Raw genomic sequence first — 24055 nt, forward strand, 5'->3', positions numbered from 1 at the left:
AAGCTGTCTCTCTACCGTTCCACTCTCGAACGGCACGTAGGAAAAACGAACACTTAAATTTTCTGTGCGAGCCCTGATTTCTCTTATTTTATCGTGATGATCATTTCTCCCTATGTAGGTGGGTGCCAACAGAATGTTTTCGCAATCGGAGGAGAAAACTGGTGATTGAAATTTCATGAGAAGATCCCGTCGCAACGAAGAACGCCATTGTTTTAATGATTGTCACTCCAATTCACGTATCATGTCGGTGACACTATCTCCCCTATTTCGCAATAATACAAAACGAGCTGCCCTTCTTTGTACTTTATCAATGTCATCCGTCACTCCCACTTGATGTGGATCCCATGCCGCACAGCAATACTCCAGAGTAGGGCGCACAAGTGTGGTGTAAGCAGTCTCTTTAGTAGATCTGTTGCACTTTCTAAGTGTTCTGCCAATGAATTGCAGTCTTTGGTTTGCTCTATGTAACACTCCCTTATATTTCTATTATAGCCCGTTCGTTCGGGATCTGAATAGCAGCCCAAATAAATAATTAATTAATATGACCGTGTACCTAATGGGGCTGGCAATCGGATTGGACTGCTACGGAGTTGTTACATTCCATTCTTTCATTCCCAAATGCTGTAATAATGAACCGTCTGGTGGCAAGAAGAACAACAAACGCAGCTTCACTAATCAAGACCTATATTCTTATCAAAAACACAAAAATAGGGAGACAGCCATTGCCTTCGTCATACACTGTTAATAACGGCTAATCTCAGCACAGGTTTCTTCGTTATTCATAATCGTCACACGCAAAATCCAATCACTGTAATCCAACACTGTAATCCAAATAATGCCGGCGTGGTAGACGCGGAATCTTAATAACGGCACACATATATCACTGATCACACTTGTAATTAAACTTCTTCACTTTCCCGTATAATACTAACACAAAGGGGTTAAACCGCGGCGATGGCCACTCCCTTTGTCGGTAATTCATGAATCAACTACTGCTGGCTTGGCATCTTCATTTCAATCTTTATTATAATATTATTTAACAATTTCATAGGATTATTCCCTTACATCTTTACTAGAACAAGACATTTAGCATTAACATTTGCACAGCTCTGCCCGCCTCGCGGGAACCTACAACACACACTGAACTCTACTCTCGCTCTCGCGACCCGACACACTAATCGATAGTTGCCCTGTCGACCTGTGCCGATGCAAACTTAGTAGTAAGGGCCTGCGGACCCCTTACATCCCCGCCCTCGAAAACTTCTTTAGAGCCGCAGGCGAAAAAGAATCGGCAAGGGAAATTAAACATTACTACATTTGAACAAAACACACAGTGTAAATAATTAATGAAATTACAATTCATCAAAATAATCCCTCGACTCCGGTAGTGGGCTGCCTCCACAATAATTTCTACAAAAGGTTATACATCTCATAAACATGGCATGGTCCAAATTACAATTTTTTATCAAGCAGCAATAGTCCTCTCTAGTCCAATATTGAATGAAACACACAACATATACACTCAAAAATTATTACTTAAACACATGACATATGGATCACTACACTACAAAATAGTTGTTACAGATTTTATACCCATTCTCAGACAATTATCGATATGAAATATGCAATTCTAATTGTAATACATCACAAAACACAATGTAAATAAACCTTTCCCTTTTTCAAATGTCCTTTTAATAACTAAATGTCCTAAATATATCTTACCCAACTACATCAAGGAGCTTGGACACTCTCAGTTCAGACATTTACCCTAATCAAGTTTCTCTTCCTCATCTGGGTTATCCCCGCTCTCGTGTGAGTAGTACCTTTTTATGTTTTCCACATGTTCCTTACCATGCACTCTCTTTGTCCGAGCATATTCCAACTCCACAGTGTTAGGATGACCAATTTTTATAATCCTGTACGGTCCCTTATAAACGTGGTTAAACTTATGTATTTCAGAGTTTATTTTCTTTGATTTAGCATGAACCTTTACTAATACCAGGTCTCCCACTCGGTAAGTTATCGGTTTCACTAGCTTGTCGTGTCTTTCCTGTCTTTTCCTAGCCTTCTCCTTCATACTTAATTCCACTAGCTCCAATTTCCTTTCCCAGGTCACTGAACTTCCTGGTGGGTAGACTACCAACTCACGAAAAATACTATCGGGTTCTTGATTGAGCAATACTTCACATGGTGCAAACCCTGTAGAATCATGTGGGAGGTGATTCCTAACCCGCTCAAATTCTTCCAGATATTCTTTCCATGAACCATGCTTCCTATGACAGTAGGTTCGGCACAAACGGTTCAATTCCTTCATTGTTCGTTCTGCTGGGTTAGAAGCTGGCCTATACCTAGAAATGGCAATTTGCTCTATACTGTGCTCATTTAGCATCTCTGTCCACTCCTTGGACCTGAATTGTGACCCATTATCACTCAAAATTCGCTTAGGAATACACACCGTTTGAAAATAGTCTTTCTCAAAATGGTTAATGATGGCTCTACTAGTAGCTTTCTTCAATGGGTAAAATTTTATGTACTTGGAAACCAGTTCTTCCACTACTAAGATTTGTGTGTAATTCCCTCGTGAGGCAGGAAGTGGTCCAAAAAGATCCACTGCCACTATGTCCTTAATTGCTGTTGGTACAATTGGATGCATATATCCTTTGTGCTGTACCGTAGTCGTTTTAGATTTTTGACAGGTGTCACATGTACTCAGTACTTAACGTATACGCCTTCCCATGTTGTTGAATGCACAATCTAACTTCAACTTCTCCAGACACTTCTTCGGTCCATAATGCGCATTACTATAGTGCGTATACCAAATTAATTTTTCTACTACATGCTCAGGCACACAGAGTTTCCAGTTCTCCTCACTCTCCTTGTTCCTTTTATAAAGTATCCCATTGTGAATATAATAAAATGTGCGAATTCTTTCCTCTTCCGCACACCTGTATTTGTTTTTAATTGTCTTTAATTTCTCGTCCTCGTTCTGTTCCCTGCGCACATTCTTTAGGAACTTCCTTATGAATTCCTCATACTGTACTCCCCTCATCAGGTTAATTCTAACTCCTTCTCCTTCCGGTCTGTCCACCAACATTCCTCTTGAGTCAGCTGGTAATCTTGACAAAGCATCAGGTATTATGTGTGTTGCTCCTGGTTCATAAATTATCTCGAAGTCATAGTCCTGTAATGCCAGGGCCCATCGCGTTAGTCTGCTATGCCTCAACTTGCTTGTAGTCAGAAATGTAAGGGCCTTATGGTCAGTCACGACTTTCACATGCCTCCCGGCCAAATAATACCGGAAACGCTTAAACCCCCACACAATTGCCAATGCTTCCCTTTCAGTAATCGAATATTTCCTCTCCCAAGCATTTAAACTTCTGCTACCGAACGCTATTGTTCTTATACTCTCACCACTTCCGCTCCTCTCTATTTGGTACAAATGAATTCCTAGTCCATAGTCAGAGCTGTCTGCTCCTAAATAAAAATCCTTGGAAAAATCCGGGTGGTACAATATATCTGCATTGTATAGTGCTTCCTTGATATTCTCAAACTCGGTTTGGCACTCTGCACTCCAATGCCACGGCATCCTCGCCTTGGTCAGTTCCCTCATACTCGGAGCATTAAGTACAAATCCTTTGACAAATTTTCTATAAAACTCACAAACCCCAAAGAATGCTCGTAACTGCTTCTTACTATGGGGAGTCGGAAAATTTCTAATCGCCTCCATTTTACTAGGATCAGGATAGATACCCTCCTCGGATATTATATGGCCCAGAAATTTTATCTTTGATTTGCCAAATTCCGACTTGTCCAGGTTTACAGTTACCCCTGCGGTTTCAAAAGCTGTCAAGATTGCATCCAATCTATTCAAATGTTCTTCCCATGATTCGCTTGCTATCAAGAGGTCATCCACGTAGACGGTGACCTTGTTAAGTAACTTCTCGCCTAGTATCTTATCCATCGCTCTTATAAATTCAGACACTGACACATTAAGCCCAAATGGCAGCACTCTAAATTGATAGCACCTTCCTCCATAAGTAAATGCTGTATACTGGCGGGACTCTGTGGCTAATGGTATTTGGCAGTAACCAGCAGTTAAGTCGAGACTACTAAGCACCTTTGCTCCTCGGAATTTTTGAATCAGTTCTTCTATAGTCTCTGGTTTGTCCCGCTCCGGTTCGATGATTTTGTTCACTGTTCGTGCATCCAAAACTATCCTCACCTTTCCATCCTTCTTATCAACAACAAATAGGGGGTTGTTATATTGACTGTTGGCCCTTTCTATAACACCAAGGTCCATCATCCTCTGTATTTCTTCATCTACTGCTCTTCGTTTCGCCTGGGGAATGGAATACTGTTTTATATTGAACGGTTTATGGTTCTTTATCTTTAGCTTACACTCCACCCCTTTCATGATACCTGGCCGCAGAGAAAATACTTTACAACGCCTGTATAATACTGTGGCTAATTTCTTCTTAGTCCTCTCATCTAGGTGTGTCATCTCCTCCAACTTTTTCCTGATCTTATCCTCTTTATGTCTATCCTCTCGTGCTAGTCCCTCAGGGTATATCAACACTTCTTCTCCTAGTTCCTCTTCCCCGTATCCCATGGTGGGTTCCTCTTCATGACACAAATTTATTCTTCTGAATTCTTCTTCTTCTTCGATTACACTCCCCTCAGCAAACTTTAACCTCTTCTCTTCTCCCTTTCTTCCTTTGACCTTGATAGTACCTTCATCAAAACTCACTACTGCATCAACTTCATTCAACCAATCTATCCCTAAAATAATTGATGTGTTTAATCCGGCCACCACCAAAAATGTTGCTTCGTATTCTTCTCCCTCTATCTCGAAGGTAATCAACACTTGTTCTTTAATAGGTTTACTCCTTGCACCCAACACGTTCACAATTCTCACTCCACTCACTGGGAAACTAGGCAAGCTAATATTTGCTTTTAGTATCTGTTCATATAACCTTTTGGATACTGCACATGCTTCACTTCCTGTATCGACTAATGCCTCGATATTCAGTCCACATAACTTGATCCCTATCATGGGTAGCATGGGTTCTTTGGGAATCCCACTTCTTTCCTCCAGTAGATCTTCTCTTAGGTCTCCACCATTGTCGTGTCTTAGTAGGTTTACCCTGGTCCTCGTAGCTCTTACTCCCGATCGGACCTCATCTGGAGTGTCATTCAGTTTTCCGGTCTCTCCACCTCTTCTATATGCACCGTGTCATTCATTCGCCTATCCCATCTTCTCTCATGATCTCTTGGTTCTTCACTCCTTCTCCAATCATTTCTCCATTGACGTTCACCACCATGGTTCCTGTACCTATGACCACCACCTCTTCCTCTATAATTAGACGAATTACCAAAATGATTCCTTGGGTCATTACCTCCCCCTCGGTTTTGATCGTTAGCTTTATTGTGTCCCTGTGATCGAACAGATTCCAACTGTTCCAGTATTTCCATCAAGGCCTCCCTATTTTTAATTAGGCTCCCAGATACAGTTTCTTGCATTTTCTGATTCAGTCTTCTTTTTATCGCAGATATCATTATGTCATCACTCAGGGGTTGTTCCAAGGTCTCGTTCAATTCCCACAATGTTCGGCAAACTCTCTCAAACGTTCCTCTCCATGTACTAAGTGACTTGCGGTGGAGTAGGTCCTCAATTGCTGCACACTGATGACTTTTGGACCAGTATTTCTTCAAGAATTCCTCTTCAAACTGGTCAAAACTAGTAGTCCCTTCCTTCTTCCTGACTCCCCAAGTGAAGGCCTCACCTTCCATTCTATCTATTGCAAATTGAATCTTGTCTGAGTCCTTAAGATGTGCTGGGAAAACTCCTTTTAGCCATTTCATAAATATCATTGGGTGCAACCCTCCTTTCGGTCTAAATTTCTGCCCTGTATTATTTTGGACGTACCGATTATCAGTGCTCATCAAGGTAACGACCTTACCTCCCCCAACGGTTAAAGTGGCATTGTTAATTCGTTTATCAATTTCTTCTGTCTTGCTCTCTAATTGCTGCACTCCCTGTTGTAATTGCCTGACCTCCATTTCAACCCTCTTGTTATCTTCTTCTCGTTGCACGGCTATAGCATTTTTCAGATTGACAGCCAGTTGGGTTTGCCTATCTCCTATCCCCTTAACCGCATCATTGCATTGTTTCTGCATCTGCGTCACCTCGGCAATTCGATGATTGCAACTTGTTTCCACTTCGTTGATTCTTTCTCCCAAATCGGCTTTCGTTTCTTCAATATCGTCTTCTATCTTTTTTGTCAACTTTCCTTCCATCTTCTCCATTTCTCCCTGGATTTGGTCTACGTTCTTCTGTAGCTTCCTCTCTCTCTCGTCGATGTCCATCTTCAGTCGTTCTTGTAACTCCTGCATCTCCTTCTTCAGATTATATTCTATTTTCATTTGCGATGTTTGGATCTCTTGTGCTATAGTTTCCTTAAATGACTCCAGGCTTTCTTTGGTTTCTTGTAAATCTTCCTTTAATGATTTGCGGAATATTTCTTCCCTTTCCCTAGCTTCTTGTGAACTCTTCTCTAACGATTCTCTTGTTTCTTTTGAATTCTTCTCTAACGATGCGATAGTTTCTTGTAAACGCTTCTCTAATGATTCTCTTGTTTCTTGTGAATTCTTCTCTAACGACGCGTTAGTTTCTTGTAAACGCTTCTCTACTGATTCGTTAGTCTTCTTTATCAAGTCTATCAACATCGACCACCTATCAGCATCCTCTGAAACTAGCCTAGCTCTCGTCGTTTGTCCCGGTGTCTCGGGATAATTAGTTGAATGTGCTGATGGGCTTCCTAATGACAATCCATAATCACTGGTTCCTGAATCGTTTCTGTCTTCCTGTCCTATCCCTTTCCCTTCAATTACTGCCTCACAAACCTGCTTATCTTCAGTAGACATGTTTGGTTTATTTTTAATGCACAGGCAAGTAATACAAAATAACCTCTAGTAACCCAAAACACTCCTAATTACCATGAAACTATTCAAACAGTACCTGCAGTCTTTTCAGTTAATCCCAAAATTGATACAACATGCATGAGTACTGCATAACAACCCTCAAAACCTAATAATTTCAAATAACAACTTCCACATACACAGTTTATGTAAAATGTTCTAAACAAGATAAATCACAACACTCATAAAATCTATAACTGTAAAATCCCCAAAAACAATAAGCATATCTGTATAATTACCATTTAGACAGTGCAGTGTGCATAAATAAGTATGCAATATTTCAAAGTATGTTTCGCAAACTTTTCTGAAATTACTGTAATTGGGCACTTTTCCTAATGTGAAATTCAGTTAAAAACTGTTTATTTATCGTGAAGACTGCACACTGCAATTCAATGTTATGTCAACCAGTCGTCTTCACTCACCAACTGACGTTACCACGAGTCGCGATGTTTTGACGTTTGAAGTGGGCGTGGCGCAGTACTGCCGCTGGAGCTGCGTGAAGTTGCGCTGCCGAGTCGTCGTAGTTCTCCGTCGGCCGCTCCGTGGCGCTGCAGGCGGGCGTAGTTTGTAGTTCGGCCGCTCCGTGGCGCTGCAGGCGGGCGTAGTTTGTAGTTCGGCTGCTAGATGCCGGGACTGCGCTCGGTGTCTCGAAGTCGCGTCACTCGCCGTAGTGGGATGTCGTGTGACATCACCTCGCGGATTGAAGCTCTTTGGTGCAACTGCTACACGGGTCTGTGTAACGTCACTCAATAATTGCGTCGCCACAATACATTGTCGTCCGCATAACAGTTTATAGGTCCACATAAAACGGTCCGATTTTCACTGTTCAAAAGGCAATTTCAGTCAAAATACTACCACTAAACACTTCTTAAGAAACTTTCTTAACGAATTCTTGGCTCGTTTTGCTATTTTACTGTTCACACGTGTCTTTCTTTAGTGTCCACTTTTCACAGCTTTTCGCGCGGATTTACGCATTTGCACATTATAACACAGTTTATTGACACTATTGTTCTTATTTAATATGGCAAGAAAAAAGTTTAGTCACAATCGTAAGATATTATTACTTCGTATTGTTCAAAATGCACTGTTCCTTGTCGCGATTTTAAAGTTCATGCACTGTCCCGATCCAACGTTGAAAAATATTTTCTCGCGTTAAGCAAGGTAAAATTACCTATTGTTCATTACGATTCGTCCGAAAACTGCACTTGTCCTTTCATGGTAAGCCAAGGGTGTAACACTCCCTTATATTTCTATTATAGCCCGTTCGTTCGGGATCTGAATAGCAGCCCAAATAAATAATTAATTAATATGACCGTGTACCTAATGGGGCTGGCAATCGGATTGGACTGCTACGGAGTTGTTACATTCCATTCTGTCTCTCTCAAATGCTGTAATAATGAACCGTCTGGTGGCAAGAAGAACAACAAACGCAGCTTCACTAATCAAGACCTATATTCTTATCAAAAACACAAAAATAGGGAGACAGCCACTGCCTTCGTCATACACTGTTAATAACGGCTAATCTCAGCACAGGTTTCTTCGTTATTCATAATCGTCACACGCAAAATCCAATCACTGTAATCCAACACTGTAATCCAAATAATGCCGGCGCGGTAGACGCGGAATCTCAATAACGGCACACATATATCACTGATCACACTTGTAATTAAACTTCTTCACTTTCCCGTATAATACTAACACAAAGAGGTTAAACCGCGGCGATGGCCACTCCCTTTGTCGGTAATTCATGAATCAACTACTGCTGGCTTCTGCACAGCTCTGCCCGCCTCGCGGGAACCTACAACACACACTGAACTCTACTCTCGCTCTCACGACCCGACACACTAATCGATAGTTGCCCTGTCGACCTGCGACGATGCAAACTTAGTAGTAAGGGCCTGCGGACCCCTTACATCTACCCACAGTATTATATATGTGATCGTTCCAATTTAGGTTATTTGCAGTTGTAACCCTTCAGATTTGTGTGACTTATAGCGTAATCGAAATTTAGCTGATTTCTTTTAGTACTCATGTGGATAACTTCACACTTTTCTTTACTCAGGATCAATTGCCACTTTTCGCACCATACAGATATATAAATCATTTTGCAAGTCGTTTTGATCATCTGGTGACTTTACAAGACGGTAAATGACAGCATCATCTGCAAACAATCTAAGACGGCTACTCAGATTGTCTCCTAAGTCGTTAATATAGATCAGGAACAATAGAGGGTCTATAACACTTCCTTGGGGAACGCCGGATATTACTTCTGTTTTACTCGATCACTTTCCGTCTATTACTACGGACTCTGCCTTTCTGACAGTAAATCACGAATCCAGACGCACAACTGAGGCGATACTCTGTAGGCTCACAGTTTGGTTAGAAGCGCCTGTAGATAGCACTCTCTCGATAGCATTCTGTGAGCGAGTGGTTGTATATAATTGCTAAATATGGAGCTGTTTTATCAGAATACTCTGAGACCGGAGGCCTTGCCTTTATTAAGTGATTTAAGCTGCTTTGTTACACCGAGTATATCTACTTCTATGTTTCTCATCTTGGTAGTTGTTCTTGATTGGAATTCAGGAATATTTACTTCGTCTTCTTTGGTGAGGAACTACCGGAAAACCGTGTTTAATAACTCTGCTTTAGTGGCACTGTCATCAGTGACTTCACCATTGTTATCGCGCAGTGAATGTATTGATTGTGCCTTGCCACTGGTGTGCTTTATGTATGACCAGAATCTAATTTGGTTTCCTGCCAGATTTCGAGACAGAATTTCGTTGTGGAAATTATTGAAAGCATCTCGCATTGAAGTACGCGCCATATTTCGAACTTCCGTACAACTTTCCCAATCTTGGGGATTTTGCGTTCTTTTGAATTTGGCATGCTTTTTTCGTTGCTTCTGCAACAACAATCTGACCCGTTTTGTGTACCATGGGGTATCAGTGCTATCACTTATTAATTTATGTGCTATATGACTCTCAATTGCTGTCGATACTATCTCATTGAAAACTCCACAACTTTTCTACACATACGTGATGAGATCGGGAAGAGTGAAGACTGTCTCTTAAGAAGGCGTTAAGAGCATTTTTATCAACTTTTTGATAGTTGTAGGCGTTACGGTATTCAGCCTAGCAGCAACTGCCTTGTCGTCGCTGATCCCTGTATTCGTCACAATACTCAATATTTGTCCAGGATTATTTCTTGCTAAAAGGTCAAGTATGCTTTCGCAACCATTTACGCTTCGAGTGGCCTCATGAACTAATTGTTCAAAATAATTTTCTGAGAAAGCATTCCGTACAATTTCGCATGACGTTTTTTGCCTGCCGCCGGCTTTAAACGTATAATTTTTCCAGCATACCGAGGGTAGATTGAAGTCACCACCGATTATAATTGTGTGAACGTGGTACTTACTTGAAATGAGACTCAAGTTTTGTTTGAACTGTTCAGCAACCACATCTTCTGAGTCGGGGGATCGTTAAAACGATCCAATTAATAGTTTACTCCGATTGTAAGGTATAATCTCTACCCATACTATTTCACACCAACTATCAACTTCAATTTCGCTACAAGGCAAACTACCTCTGACAGCAATAAATACTCCACCACCAATTGTATTTAATCTATCCTTTCTGAACACTGTTAGATCGTTTGAAATAATTTCGGCTGAACTTATTTCCGGGTTTGGCCAGCACCCTGTACCTACAACTACTTCAGCTTCAGTGCTTTCTATTAGGGCTTGGAGCTCTGTTTCTTTCCCAACACAGCTACGACAATTGACAACTACAATACCAATCGTTTCTACAACTACCTTACTGTGTTTTACCTGCCCAGTTTTAGACGGATAGATAGATTAAGACATACTAAGGAAAGGAAAACCTACGTTTATAGTATTTGTAGACTTAGAGAAAGCTTTTGACAATATTCACTGGAATACTCTCCAAATTCTGAAGATATGGGGTAAAAAATAGGAAACGATAGGCTATTTACAACTTGTGGAGAAACCAGACGGCAGCTATAAGAGTCAAGGGGAATGAAAGGCAAGCAGTGGTTGAGGAGGGAGTGAGACAAGGTTGCAGCCTATCCCCGATGTTATTCAATCTGTAAACTGGGCAAACAGCAAAGGAAACCAAAGAAAAATTTGGAGTAGGAATTAATGTTCCGGGAAAATAAATTAAATCAGATGATGAATTAGATCAGGAAACGAGACATTTAAAGTGGCAGATAGGTTTTGGTATTTAAGCAGCAAAATAACTGACGACGGCTTGCACGGTATAGAGTAGCATGATTGCAGTAGTTATTCAGAGATAAGAAGGCTTGCACACAATACAGTAGCATATAGAGCTGCATCAAACTATTCTTTGGACCGAAGACTACAACAATAAGAAGAATTATTTATTTATAGTGTGGGTACACATATCGCGAAAGAGCAACAAATTATTAGGCATGTTTCCTGGAAGTTCTTTACACGAAAATGTTTAAAATAATCTTTTATAAAGACGTTGATGTTATAAATCATGGTAAAAAAATATAAATAACTATTAACAAAACTTCGGTACTTGACTTTACTTTAAAAATGTCTTTAATTTCGAAAATTTAAAGCATAAAACTAGTTTACTTTTTATTTAATTTTGTTTTAAGACAGTATACAAAATTTCAGTATACAAAATTTTAACTAATGTGTACCAGGAAATCAGGAAAATTTAAGTTCCGGGAAATTCAAGTTAAAGTTTCTCTACGTACCCTCCCTAAAATTAATCCATCCCACGTCCATATTCATCTCGTTTCTGGTGCTATTCTCCCTCGCTTTTCTTCTTCAGAGTTCTTCTTCTTGTTGTTGCTTCTCTGGTGGGTTCCAACACTAATTTCTCTGCTTCAAAGAGTTTTCTGCGGTCAGTGACAATTAAATTTATTTGCCTATTTAGTCAACCAGGCATTCCCATCAGATCCAAAACCTTAAGCCTTGACGCTGGACCATCAATGAAACACAGTACAGCATTCAGCACACCTGTTTTCAAAGTATATTAGTCCAACCAGAACAGTTTTTGGCATCCACTTCCATATAAAGTTGCTAGAACTCTGTTTCGGTTATGTGTCCCGCCATCTAATTACGTCGCTAATAATCTTGTGTCAGTAACACTTTAGAGACTGAAAATATCTAAAGAAAGAAACAAGCGACAAGAAAATTCTGTTTTTGACACAGCTATCTACCCGACGTGGGGCGCGTCGTCATGTGTGCCGGCACTTCTCAATTCCTCTGATTTTGGAGGTTTTTTAGTGCAATTTCGTCGAACTACAGAGAATTTTTTGAGGAAAATGTGGTGTCACCGCCAGACACCACACTTGCTAGGTGGTAGCCAGTTGTACAGCAGACTTTGCTAGCGATGGTTCACTGACAAATTACGCTCTCATTTGCCGAGACGATAGTTTAGCACAGCCTTCAGCTACGTCATTTGCTACGACCTAGCAAGGCGCCATTATCAGTTGCTATTTATCTTGTGATGCATTTACCGTCAGACCGATGTTCACCAATTATGGATTAAAGTTAAGTATTCAAGAAGCTACGTACTTTTTTTACTAGACTCAACTCCTTTAACTGTTCCAGACCTCACGCCAGCCTGCGTGAGTTTAAACGCGTGCCCTTTGGCCTCCCGTCCTACTGGATTGGCTGACTTGCCAGTCCACAAAAGAAAAAATTTAAAAAGTCGATTTTTTTACACTTATTCACGTACAGCCTCAAGTTGGCTACAGGTGCTTTTACTGTCGGCCGCCGTGTGTGTGTCAAGTAAAGGGCGGTGCCTGTGGGTGTAAGTTGTTGTGATAGCGGGGCAGTCTCCTCTCGTGAAAGTAGGGGGGTGTATCTTGGTGGTGTCCTGTCAGTGCAGGGAGGTGCATATGTGCGGACCAGCCATCCAACTGGAATGTACGTCAGAGCTGAATTCTCGCCTGTGCTGTGACACAATGTGATAGGGTAAACGCGGGAGTCGAGGTCGTACTTCATGGCTACGGTAGTCTGTCGCCACAATGCTGCTATAGTCACTGTCAAAGCAAACTGAAACATTCTAACCGTCTTCCGCAATATTCGAATCTACCAAAAAGTGGCGAGGAATTGTTCTGTGACGATAGACTAGTTCTTACTGCCCTGGTTAAAGAGTGTTTATTTATGTGAAACCTCAGAAAGGTTCATTAAATACATACGAAGCTTGCAGTATTCTAAGTAGTGCTTAACTTTACAGTGACCCGACTGCCGGGCACGTTATTTGGTCCTCTAGTATAAACTGAACTGTTGTGAATGCTACGGTCGCAGGTTCGAATCCTGCCTCGGGCATGGATGTGTGTGATGTCCTTAGTTAGGTTTAAGTAGTCCTAAGTTCTAGGGGACTGATGACCTCAGCAGTTAAGTCGCATAGTGCTCAGAGCCATTTGAACCATTTGATTTGTTGTGAATGCAGAACTACAGATAACTAAAGAGTCCGTTTTAAACTACCTTGGGTGTTTTTGTGTATGGTTAGCTGGTTGTAGTAATCGGTTCATGTTACAGGAATCTGTTATATACATGCTGCGATCTGTGCAACATTTTGCAAATTCAGCCTGAGCTACAGCAAGTGGAGGACTCAAGTTATGGTGGTCGCTTTGACTGAGAGTGATTCTCGTACTACTGATGGCAGAATGTGACACCATCTGCGTAAACTGAGTGATTTGTTGTTAACTTCAGTTCCTCTCTTCCGATTTGTCTCACTTATAATTACGTAATTCTGGTCAGTAACTATTTTCTGTCTGCTGTGAGCTTGAGTCTCGATATTATCTTTAAGCATTAAGAATAGGCTTCGGAAAGCACACATTTGTTACAGGCTCTATAAGTTGCTGTGTGTTACTATCAGAATATGTTACTGAGGTTTAAGCCAAGGGCGGAAATTTAAAATTTGCTACAGTTGAACAGCACGTTCTTGTGTTATTACTTGTTCAGGCTTTTCTTAAAAATTGTAAAATCTAGAAATTTCACGTAACTACAGTTAACGTTAACTAAAATTGGTTTCATTGAAACATATTTCTGTTTTAATTGAATTTATGATGGTATTGATGCTTCATCACTTGGAAAACTATATGATTATCACTGTTTTCCGTCTTAAAATACATGTATTCACTACCGGTTTCGGTCCTACTCCATCTTCACAGTGGAGCAACATCTAAACATCTATTGTAACAATTTCACATGCCATACATGCCGCAACACATATTATTCCACTACCAAGACGATCCATGATCGAAACCAGTAGTGGGTAAATATACTGAAAGACAGCATTCAAGTTGCTGACGAGAATAATATACAGAAGAATTTAGGATGTGTTACAGAACGATCAGTTTCTCTTTAGGAAAGGTAAAGACAAAAAAAAAAAAAAATACACACAATAGGGGCAATTCTGACGTTGCGGATGATAATGGAAGCAAGACTAAGGAAAAAATCGAAACACGTTCATAGGGTTTATCGACCTGGAAAGTCAAATAGAACAAGATGTTCGAAATTCTGAGAAAAACAGGGGTAAGCTGTACGGAAAGACGGGTAAAATACAATATGTACAAGAACCAAAGGGAGAAATAAGAGTGTAAGACAGAGATGTAGTCTTTCACCCCTATAGTCCAACGTTATACATCGGAGAAGCAATGACAGAAATAATAGAAAGGTTCAAGAGAGGAATTAAAATTCAGTGTGAAAGGATATCAATGATAACATTTGCTGATGACATGGCTATCCTCAGTGAAAATGAAAAAGAGTTACAGCTTCTGCTGAATGGAATGAACAGTCCAATGAGTACAAAATATGAAATGAATGTAAATCGAAGAAAGGTGAAAGTGATGATAAGTAGCAGAAATCCAATGAGTACGAAATATGAAGTGAGTGTAAATCGAAGAAAGGCGAAAGTGATGACAAGTAGCAGAAATGAGAACAGTGAAAAAGTAAACGTTAGGTTTGGTGATCCGAAAGTTGATGAAGTTAAGGAATTCTACTACCTCGGCATCAGAATAACCCATGGTGGACAGAGCGAGTAGGACATAAAAAGCAGACAAGCACTTGTAAAATTGGCATTCCTGGCCAATACAAGTATAATATTATCAAAAATATATATATTTGAGGAAAACGTTTCTGAGAAAGTACATTTGGAGCGCAGCATTGAATGGTAGCGAAACATGGACTATGGGAAAACCGGAAAAGAAGAGAGTCAAAGCATTTGAGATGAGGTGCTACAGACGAATGTTGAAAATTAGGAGGACTGATAATATAAGGAATGAGAAGGTTCTGCGGAGAATCGGAGAGGAAAGGAATATGTGGGAAACACAGACAAGAAGAAGGGACAGGACTACAGGACATCAGTTACGACATCCGAAAATAGCTTCTACGAAACTAGAGGGAGTTGTAGAGATACAAATTGTAGAGGAAGACAGAAGCTGGAATAATCCAGCAAATAATGAGGACGCAGGTTGCAAGTAGTTCATATATATCAATGCTGTTAACAGCTGTACGAAAAATATTTTTTATGCTTCATTAGTTTTCCGTGTTGTGGTCTCTGGTACCACTTTGTGACTGGCCTCATTAAATTGACATTTTTAATTTACGTTCTTAAAAGTTAACTTACTTCATAATAGAGTATCGAACTTTTACTTTGTAGCCCGCATCTCGTGGTCGTGCGGTAGCGTTCTCGCTTCCCACGCCCGGGTTCCCGGGTTCGATTCCCGGCGGGGTCAGGGATTTTCTCTGCCTCGTGATGGCTGGGTGTTGTGTGCTGTTCTTAGGTTAGTTAGGTTTAAGTAGTTCTAAGTTCTAGGGGACTTATGACCACAGCAGTTGAGTCCCATAGTGCTCAGAGCCATTTTTTTTTTTACTTTGTAAAGAAAATAACTTGAATATTCCGGTCAGTGGTTTGAACAGAGTCTTTAATTGTTTTAGGCATATGTTTAAAGCTATCATCTGACCAGTTTTCATAATTTCTTTATTGGGTTGTCAAAATGAACCATTTAATTTGAGCCCAACACGTCACCACTGCTTGTCCGCTCCCTGCCACTGCAATGGTAGCAGAGCATAGTTACGAGAGAGTGGTAAGGTTCTGATCCCATGCGGTGGTAGGGCTAGGTTAGGATGTGTAAATAACTTGTGTACTGATTGGTGCATGGTTGTACTGATTGCAGGTCAATACCAGGATGTGTCACAGAAACAAGCAATGTTATGTGGTTATCTTGATTTAAACAAGGATTTGCTTGTTATGAGCTTTCTATACGCGGTGAACGACTTGAAACCTGCATTGAGCAACTAGGACAGCGGATGCGCGGAGTGCTGGGCGGCAGCCTTGTTATCAACGAGGAAACCGTAGGCAAGGTGAGTGGTGGCTGTTACTGTTGGAGCGACCTTGTTGATAGTGTGCAGGCTAGTACAGTGTTATTGCGAGGAAGCATGTTCAGCCGAGTGAATGCGTTTCAAGAGAATCATTCAGTCAACCGGATTCAAGACTGAGATGTACGAAGTACGCACCCCAAGCAGAAATGTGTCATTCACCACTAGCGGGATAAAATAAGGAACTTGCATTAGAAATGTATTTACTAAGTTGTTAGGTTAGCGTATGTTGTGATGGGTCTGAGGTCCCTGAGCAGACTGATGAAAGTCTGAATAGGCAGAGTGTTGTAGCAGTTGTGCAGTAGGTTGTGTCAGTGTTGCTGAGTGTTTCTAGCTTAGCGATAGATTCCAATGAAAAAGTGGTTCACAGAGCAGTTGAAAATTATGGGTGTGGTTTTTTGGATTTTTGGACGTGGGTGTATTTAAATGCCCCCCGCCGTCGGGAAATTCAGAAGAGCCGGCCGCGGTGGCCGAGCGGTTCTAGGCGCTTCAGTCCTGAACCGCGCTGCTGCTATGGCCGCAGGTTCCAATCCTGCCTCGGGCATGGATGTGTGTGATGTTCTTAAGTTAGTTATGATTAAGTAGTTCTAAGTTCTAGGGGACTGATGACCTGAGATGTTAAGTGTGGTGTCACTGCCAGACACCACACTTGCTAGGTGGTAGCTTAAATCGGCCGCGGTCCATTAGTACATGTCGGACCCGCGTGTCGCCACTGTGTGATCGTAGACCTAGCGCCACCACACGGCAGGTCTCGAGAGACGTACGAGAACTCGCCCCAGTTGTACGACGACGTTGCTAGCAACTATACGGACGAAGCCTTTGCTCTCATTTGCCGAGAGACAGAATAGCCTTCAGCTAAGTTAATGGCTACGACTTAGCAAGGCGCCATTAGCCTTACATAGTTTGATAGTTATCGTATGAAATGTCTCATCAAGAATGCTGTATTCACAACAAGGATAAATAAAAGTTAAGTATTAGAGGAGCTGCATACTTTTCTTATTAGAATTCACTACTTATCCTGTTCCAGAATTCACGCCCGTCTGCGTTAGATAGCGTGCATTTCGGCCTCCTCTATCTACAAGGTGTTGGCACATTCACCAACACATCATTAAGTCCCATAATGCTCAGAGCCAGTTGAACCATTTGGAATTCAGAAGAAAAATCACGAAGGTTATCTTCGAGCTACTGTCAGGAAAGGTTGTTGAAAAGACATTTGTCAGAGCGATGTCGGTATGGACTTGTAAACAGCTACGTTTATCGTATCCAGGGTGTTTCTGAGAAATTAGCCCAGTGTACTGGAAATGAACACGTAACAATAACGGCACTGAGTTTAGAGTTCTCTGTAGCTGATGTGACAAATACACTGCTCTGACAAAAAAATAAAACTCCGCACCACGAAGAAATTATCAGCATGGGACTGAAATGTGTAGATTTGATGTACATCTACAGAGAAACAAATGATTACAATTCCAGAAAAAACAGCATGATTTATTCGATAGAAAAAGCTTCACAAATAGAGCAAGTCAATAACGTGTTGGCCCACCTCTGGCCTTTATGCAGGCAGTTATACGGCTTGGCATTGACTGACAGAGTTGCTGAATATCCTCCTGAACGATATCGTGCCAAATTCTGTCCAAATGGCGCGTTAGATCGTCAAAATCCGGAGACGGCTAGAGGGCCGAGCCCATTATGCTCCGAACGTTCTCAGTTGGGGAGATATACGGCGACCTAGCTGGCCAACGTAGGAATTGGCAACCTCGAAGACAAGCAGTAGAAACTCTCGCCGTGTGTGGGTGGGCACTATCTTGCTGAAATGTAAGCCCAGGACGGCTTGCCATGGAGGACAACAAACTGGAGGGTAGAATATCGTCGACATACGCTGTGATGCAAGGTTGCCACGGGTGGTAACCAAATGGATCCTGCTTTGAAAAAAAATTCAGTACTCCAGACCATCACTCCTGCCTGTCTGGCCGTATGGGAGACGCCAGTCAGGTTGGTATCCGGGACGGCTCCAGACACATCTTCGCTGGTCATCGGTGCTATTCGAAGCGTGACTCATCACTGAAGACAATTAGACTTCAGTCAATGAGATTTCAGGCGGAACACGTGTCTGGAGATGCCCCGAACAGCTGTGAGATATCAACGTGACTCTCCCCCGCCATACGGCCCAACACCCAGGAGTGATGGTCTGGTGTGCTCTTTCATTTCATAGCAGGGCACCTTTGGGTGTCATCCACGGCACCCACGCTTAGAGAAGAGCGGTACGTCGACGATGTGGCGATGAGGAGTACCCTTGTAAGAGGGTGGAAGTAAATTCGGATTGGTCAGAGCACACATCACGGAAAAGATCTTAATTGCTTACTTAGGCCCTCTTCTGCGTAATAACAAAGAGAACAGGCACTTTTGGTTGTTTTGGATGTGGTATCAAAAAAGAAAAATGGTTCAAATGGCTCTGAGCACTACGGGACTTAATTTCTGAGGTCATCACTCCCCTAGAAATTAGTACTTAAACCTAACTAACCTAAGGACATCACACACATCCATGCCCGAGGCAGGATTCGAACCTGCGACCGTAGCGGTGGCGCGGTTCCAGACTGTAGCGCCTAGAACCGCTCGTCCACTCCGGCCGGCCTGTGTTATCCAGATTCATGTGGCTAGTTTCCAATATATCAGGTACTACGAAGATTACTATCCACCATTTATCACGTGTTTTCTCATTCTTTGCTGCTTCTAGTACGTCCCCACCACTTCATCCAGGACATTCCAGAACTTCTGCTTCGGCAGTGCCATCCGCCATTAAGGTACCATATCATCCCCAGCCGTCATTTGCAGAAAGCGTGAATAATAACTTGGAGTCAACATTGATTATGTTCCATTCCAGTGCACAGTCTCAGTGGGCACGATCGATACCATGGCTGAGCTTTGGGATGAACACGGCACACCATGAAGCTAACAGGTCAACGCCTGCCAGTAGTACTGTGCCAGGGTGGGTGACACTAACTGACGGGTGACCCACGGTTCGTCAGACAACCAATTCACTGAGTAAGTCGTGACTATTATATGAAGTGAACAACTTATGTACTCCGATCGGTACCAATACCAAAGGTTTATGGGTTAACTAACTGACATCACTTGAGAATCCAAACCTGGTTAGATACACAGGACGACTTTTGTATCAAGTGAGCAACGTATGTATTCGGATCGGTACCAAAACCAAAGGTTAAAGAGTTACCTAACTAACTGAAATCACTTGAGAATCTGAATCCGATTAGGACGACTTGCACAGATTAAGATCAGTTAATGATATCAATCATCACTCACCAAGCGTTCGTTCGATGTTTCACTAGACATCAGTGCGGATTAGGCAGATAGGCATTATTACTTCCCTTCCAGTATGCAACTGGTAGGTGCATGTTACTGACAGACCACAGGTTACATTGATGTAAACGCTAGTAATATTGCAAGTCAGATAACAATTCATTACAAACGAAAGAAAACGTGACTAGAGCACAGTCATTAAACGTAATCTGGCCACAAAGAATTAGTTCTTTCTAAGGTGAAAGGTTCGGAAACAGTACTGAAGTTACTCATCATTTACTCGTCAGGGGAAAAAATCCTTATTATGATACTGGTGGGTGGGATTATTTTTTGTGGAATTACTATATTTTATTTATTTTTATTTTTTTATTTTTATTTATTTTAAGATACCACAAAGTCATCAACACTAGCAAGACGTATGGTTCAGTATGTCACTCCAACATGAATTATACACACAGTGGCTTCTATAACATCTTTTTTTTCTAAATTTGACACACATGGACTTATAAATGATAAATTAGGATAATCAATCAAGGTAAATATTGTTATTTTACAGGACAAAAAAACACAGCTTAACAGTCGACAGTAGTTTCGTATATTCCTCACAGTAAATTTCAAAGAAGCAAACCTTTATCTTACCCTAATTCGTCATTCAGGTCTCAGAGGATCTTGCAAAACCGTTTCATCAATATTTACTTTCGAGTTCTTTCAAAATTTTACGCTGCGAAATGCGTGCACAAGCTTTGTTCTGTTGTCTCATTTATAAAGTTACGTTTGATCATAGACCACTGCTGACAACTATCAGCGATATTATACCAGTTGTCAAAATAATGACAGTATCTATATGAATTTTTACAAGGTACTGCACTTCTCGCTAATAAAGTAATGTTTATATTGCAAAAAGTTTCTCCACAATTAATGGTCTTTGATAGAGCTGTAAATTGTAGCTACTCTGCCTCCTTTTTTTCGCTACTAAATTTTATTCTCCACAAAAGTCATACCAAGTTCATGATTACTAACTTGTGATCGTTGTCTTTAATATCCTCACTTTTCACTCTAGCTACAGCTTCTTTATTTATACCTAAAATATTGTCGTATTCTCTTTACTTGTACTTTCTCTAATAGTAATACTGTCGACGCTATATCCTTCTCTCACTTACTGCGCAACTACCAAATGAATGTCTTAACAGGAATTCAGTTTTGACACATCCGCCTTTGCAGCGATTTATTGATTCTTCATAGTTATAGTCAACGATATGCAGCTAAACAAAAGTTTAATTATTTTCAGTTAAAAAAAAGAAAAAGACATCACTAAGTCACCAAAGCCATTTTATGCCCTAACATTAATCAATGATGTCACAAAGCTAGATCTTCTCAGTAGTTGGCCTCTAACTACGATGACTCTTTCCCCCAAAGCTAATCCCAGTGGTCATTCGTTGAACATTTACTCTAAGTAGTGGCTGTCTCTGTCCACCTGTCGTCATAATAGTTCCAAATAAAATTATCAGTCCCTACGTAGAAAATCATCTCATCACAAAATGGATTTGTGTTGCAATTCGGATAGTTACGAACAAAATTAGAATCCCGATAACATTGAGCTTGAGTCTGTGATATCCAATAGTAACTCTGCGAGTAACCTCGTAGTCCAGACAATCTCTCACTACGAACTGTTTATTTACATGGCTGATGTTGGTGAAGAGTGCAGACGTCTTTTCACAATCGTAGATCAAGGGCAGTGGAGGTTATTTTGCATCTTTCAAGGGTTGGCAGAATTGTAAAAGGTCTGCATACTATTGCCTGTCTGCACACTACATTTACAGTGTCGTTACGAAGAACTTCTTTGAAAAAAGCACCCAGAAGATAATGTCGGATGTCGATGTAATTTCGTATACGTACACAACGTTGGTGGTTACGTGGCGGGAACCATTAGAGATGCAGTGCTCTGTGACAGGTACAATGGTCACCGGAGTGCATTAATGTTGTTCGCATCCAGTGTTGTTACTACGCATGGTAGGGTATGTGAGTGGGCGTGAATAGCGTCAGATGCTGAGTGGTCACTGTGGAGGAAACGGAGATGTAGCGTTCTCGCATATACAACCTGACAGTTTGAAAGGGGCGTCACAGGGGATCTCCATTCGGCCGGCTGATGTAATAGTGCAAGATCCAGATTGGTGGGCCATTCGGATGTGACAGTGGCCCGATGTTGGACTGAATGGGAACGTGAGCGCAGGCATTCCAATCTACCACGACTCACCACCACGTGGTGGCATCTCTGCATTCACATCTGCACCTGCCATCAGAGAACAAGTGATAGGCTCTCTGACACATTATGTGTCATTCTACACCAATGGCAGGAGACTAGTAGTAGCTAGATGGAATAGGTAATTATTGTACCATGCGTAGACTGCCGCCAAGGTCACAACGACTGCTTTTGGAATAGTGCCGTGACTGGGAAGCATGGAGTGCTGATCAACAGCGTCGCACTGTGTTCAGCGTTGAACCGAAGAACTGCACAGCTGGATGAACATTGTCTTCAAGTATGGTGGCGACATGAAGACAGGTCCCATTCTTTCAATGTTTTGGAGAGGCACAGCGGTGTTATTCCTGGCGTCGTGGTGGGGGGGGGGGGGGGCAGGCATCTCATATGACGTCAGGTCACGGCCGGTAGCGCCTGAGGGAACGTTGATGGCACAACGGTGCGTCACTGACATCCTGACTCCTCAAATGCCTCATGCAACAAAGCGTTGGTGCCTTTTTCAACAGGACAATGCACGTCAACAAATGGCCCGTTTCTCTATGAACTGCGTGTGATGTGTTGAGGTACTGCAGCGGCCAGCAAGATTCTCAGTTCTGTCTCCAATACAACATGTGTCGCACCAGCTCGGACGTCTGCTCTGTTCCTGTGATAGTATCCAAAATATCACGAACCATTTACAACAGTTATGGGCCACCTTGCTTCAGCAGTGGATATAAAGGCTTTATGAGACCCTATGCAATCGAATCAGTACGTGCATCCAGGCCAGAGGGAGTGCAACTACTGACAAGCTGGCTCATGCTGCTACGTTATTATTACATTTCACTCGAATTAGTAATCACTGAAATAACATCAGATACCCTCTGAATCTGTGAAGTTTTATTTCTGTTACTCTTTCCCTTCTTGGTGCTTCAGTTTTCTTGCCAGGCAGTGTATGTGAAACAGGAATTATAGCCATGAAAGAGTTAATCTTAGAAATAAACTACTACCAAACTACTGTTTCTCATGCAAGGTGTTTGTAATTTCTCTTACGTACGTAGGTGGTGATCCGAATGAAGGAAACACCTGAACTGAACATCATGAAGAGCAGCACGACCCAGCCGATAACGACGATGAAGAAGAGCATGGCGCCACTCATGCTGGCGCTCGCACGCTCCTTGGCAGACTGTCTGCCGCTAGTACGTGAGTGCCAGGCTTCCAGTAACACGACGGCAGACTGCCCACATGTAGACACATACTTACAGACACTCACCTGCCCGTACCTGCTCATTAGACGACTGCCCAACGCTCCGCTCTGTGATAAGATAGCGCAGGACGAGGTCACCCACAATGCTTTGTCAATGTCACCACATTGCTAAGCCTTAGTGCACTTCCCAGCTACTAAAATACTTATTGTAGCGAACGTTTCCGTACCGAGAATGCTATGTACCAATAGTCGAGAGTGCGATATATTTACCACAAGCTGTTTCAGGACCTAAGTAATTCTGTCATCAAGTGCTTAAAATTACTATACCATTAGGCAGTGTCAAAAGTAAAAAGCCAGCAGCAAACACGCATTGCCAAACATGACACTCTTCCTTGGACGTCTCACGCAGGCACCAATTCTGTGGATTTTTTTAAACACTGCAGCAATGTCAGGCTGAAGGGCTCAGACATCCTGATAAGCTTCTCACCACCGTGCCCCTACGACAGCCACATGAATTCGTAAGTCATAAATATGGCAGCAAGACCACTGACGTGACCTCCAAATATTATCTGTTTAATGGAGAATACACCGAACAAAGGGAGGGAGTCGTAGCGGGGAACCTACTCTCGCTACGGATCCAAATTTGTATATGGAACACTTCGAGAAAGACGTCCTGAAGTCATCCAAATGAAAACCCACTTGCTGCTTCCGTTTTGTGGACAACAAGCTCGTCATGTCGGCTCATGGAAGAGACAAACTACGAGGCTTCCTCGCACTACTGAACTATATTCATCACATCATCAAAATCACTGTGGAGACCGAGGCAGAAAGAAGACTACAAATGCGTGACGTTGTGCTCAAGGGAAGAGCTGATGGCACCTTGGGCCACGGTCTGTATCGGAACAAAACGCACACTGAGCTGTACTTGCACGCA

At 41.9% G+C, this 24055-nt stretch overlaps 1 protein-coding gene across 2 annotated transcripts in view; it reads right to left on the minus strand.

Annotated features, from left to right (window-relative positions):
• LOC126234819 (gamma-interferon-inducible lysosomal thiol reductase-like) overlaps positions 1 to 23161 on the minus strand; it is a 127172-nt gene extending 104011 nt beyond the window's left edge. For both annotated transcript variants that reach the window (XM_049943565.1, XM_049943564.1), the window contains exon 1: positions 22972 to 23161. In XM_049943565.1, coding sequence (XP_049799522.1) covers positions 22972 to 23073 — 102 coding nt within the window. In that variant the 5' untranslated portion in view covers positions 23074 to 23161. The remainder of the gene's footprint in view (positions 1 to 22971) is intronic.
• Positions 23162 to 24055: the final 894 nt, after the last annotated feature.

This window comes from Schistocerca nitens, chromosome 2 (genome assembly GCF_023898315.1).
Source record: "Schistocerca nitens isolate TAMUIC-IGC-003100 chromosome 2, iqSchNite1.1, whole genome shotgun sequence".
In the NCBI taxonomy this organism is placed as follows: domain Eukaryota; kingdom Metazoa; phylum Arthropoda; class Insecta; order Orthoptera; family Acrididae; genus Schistocerca; species Schistocerca nitens.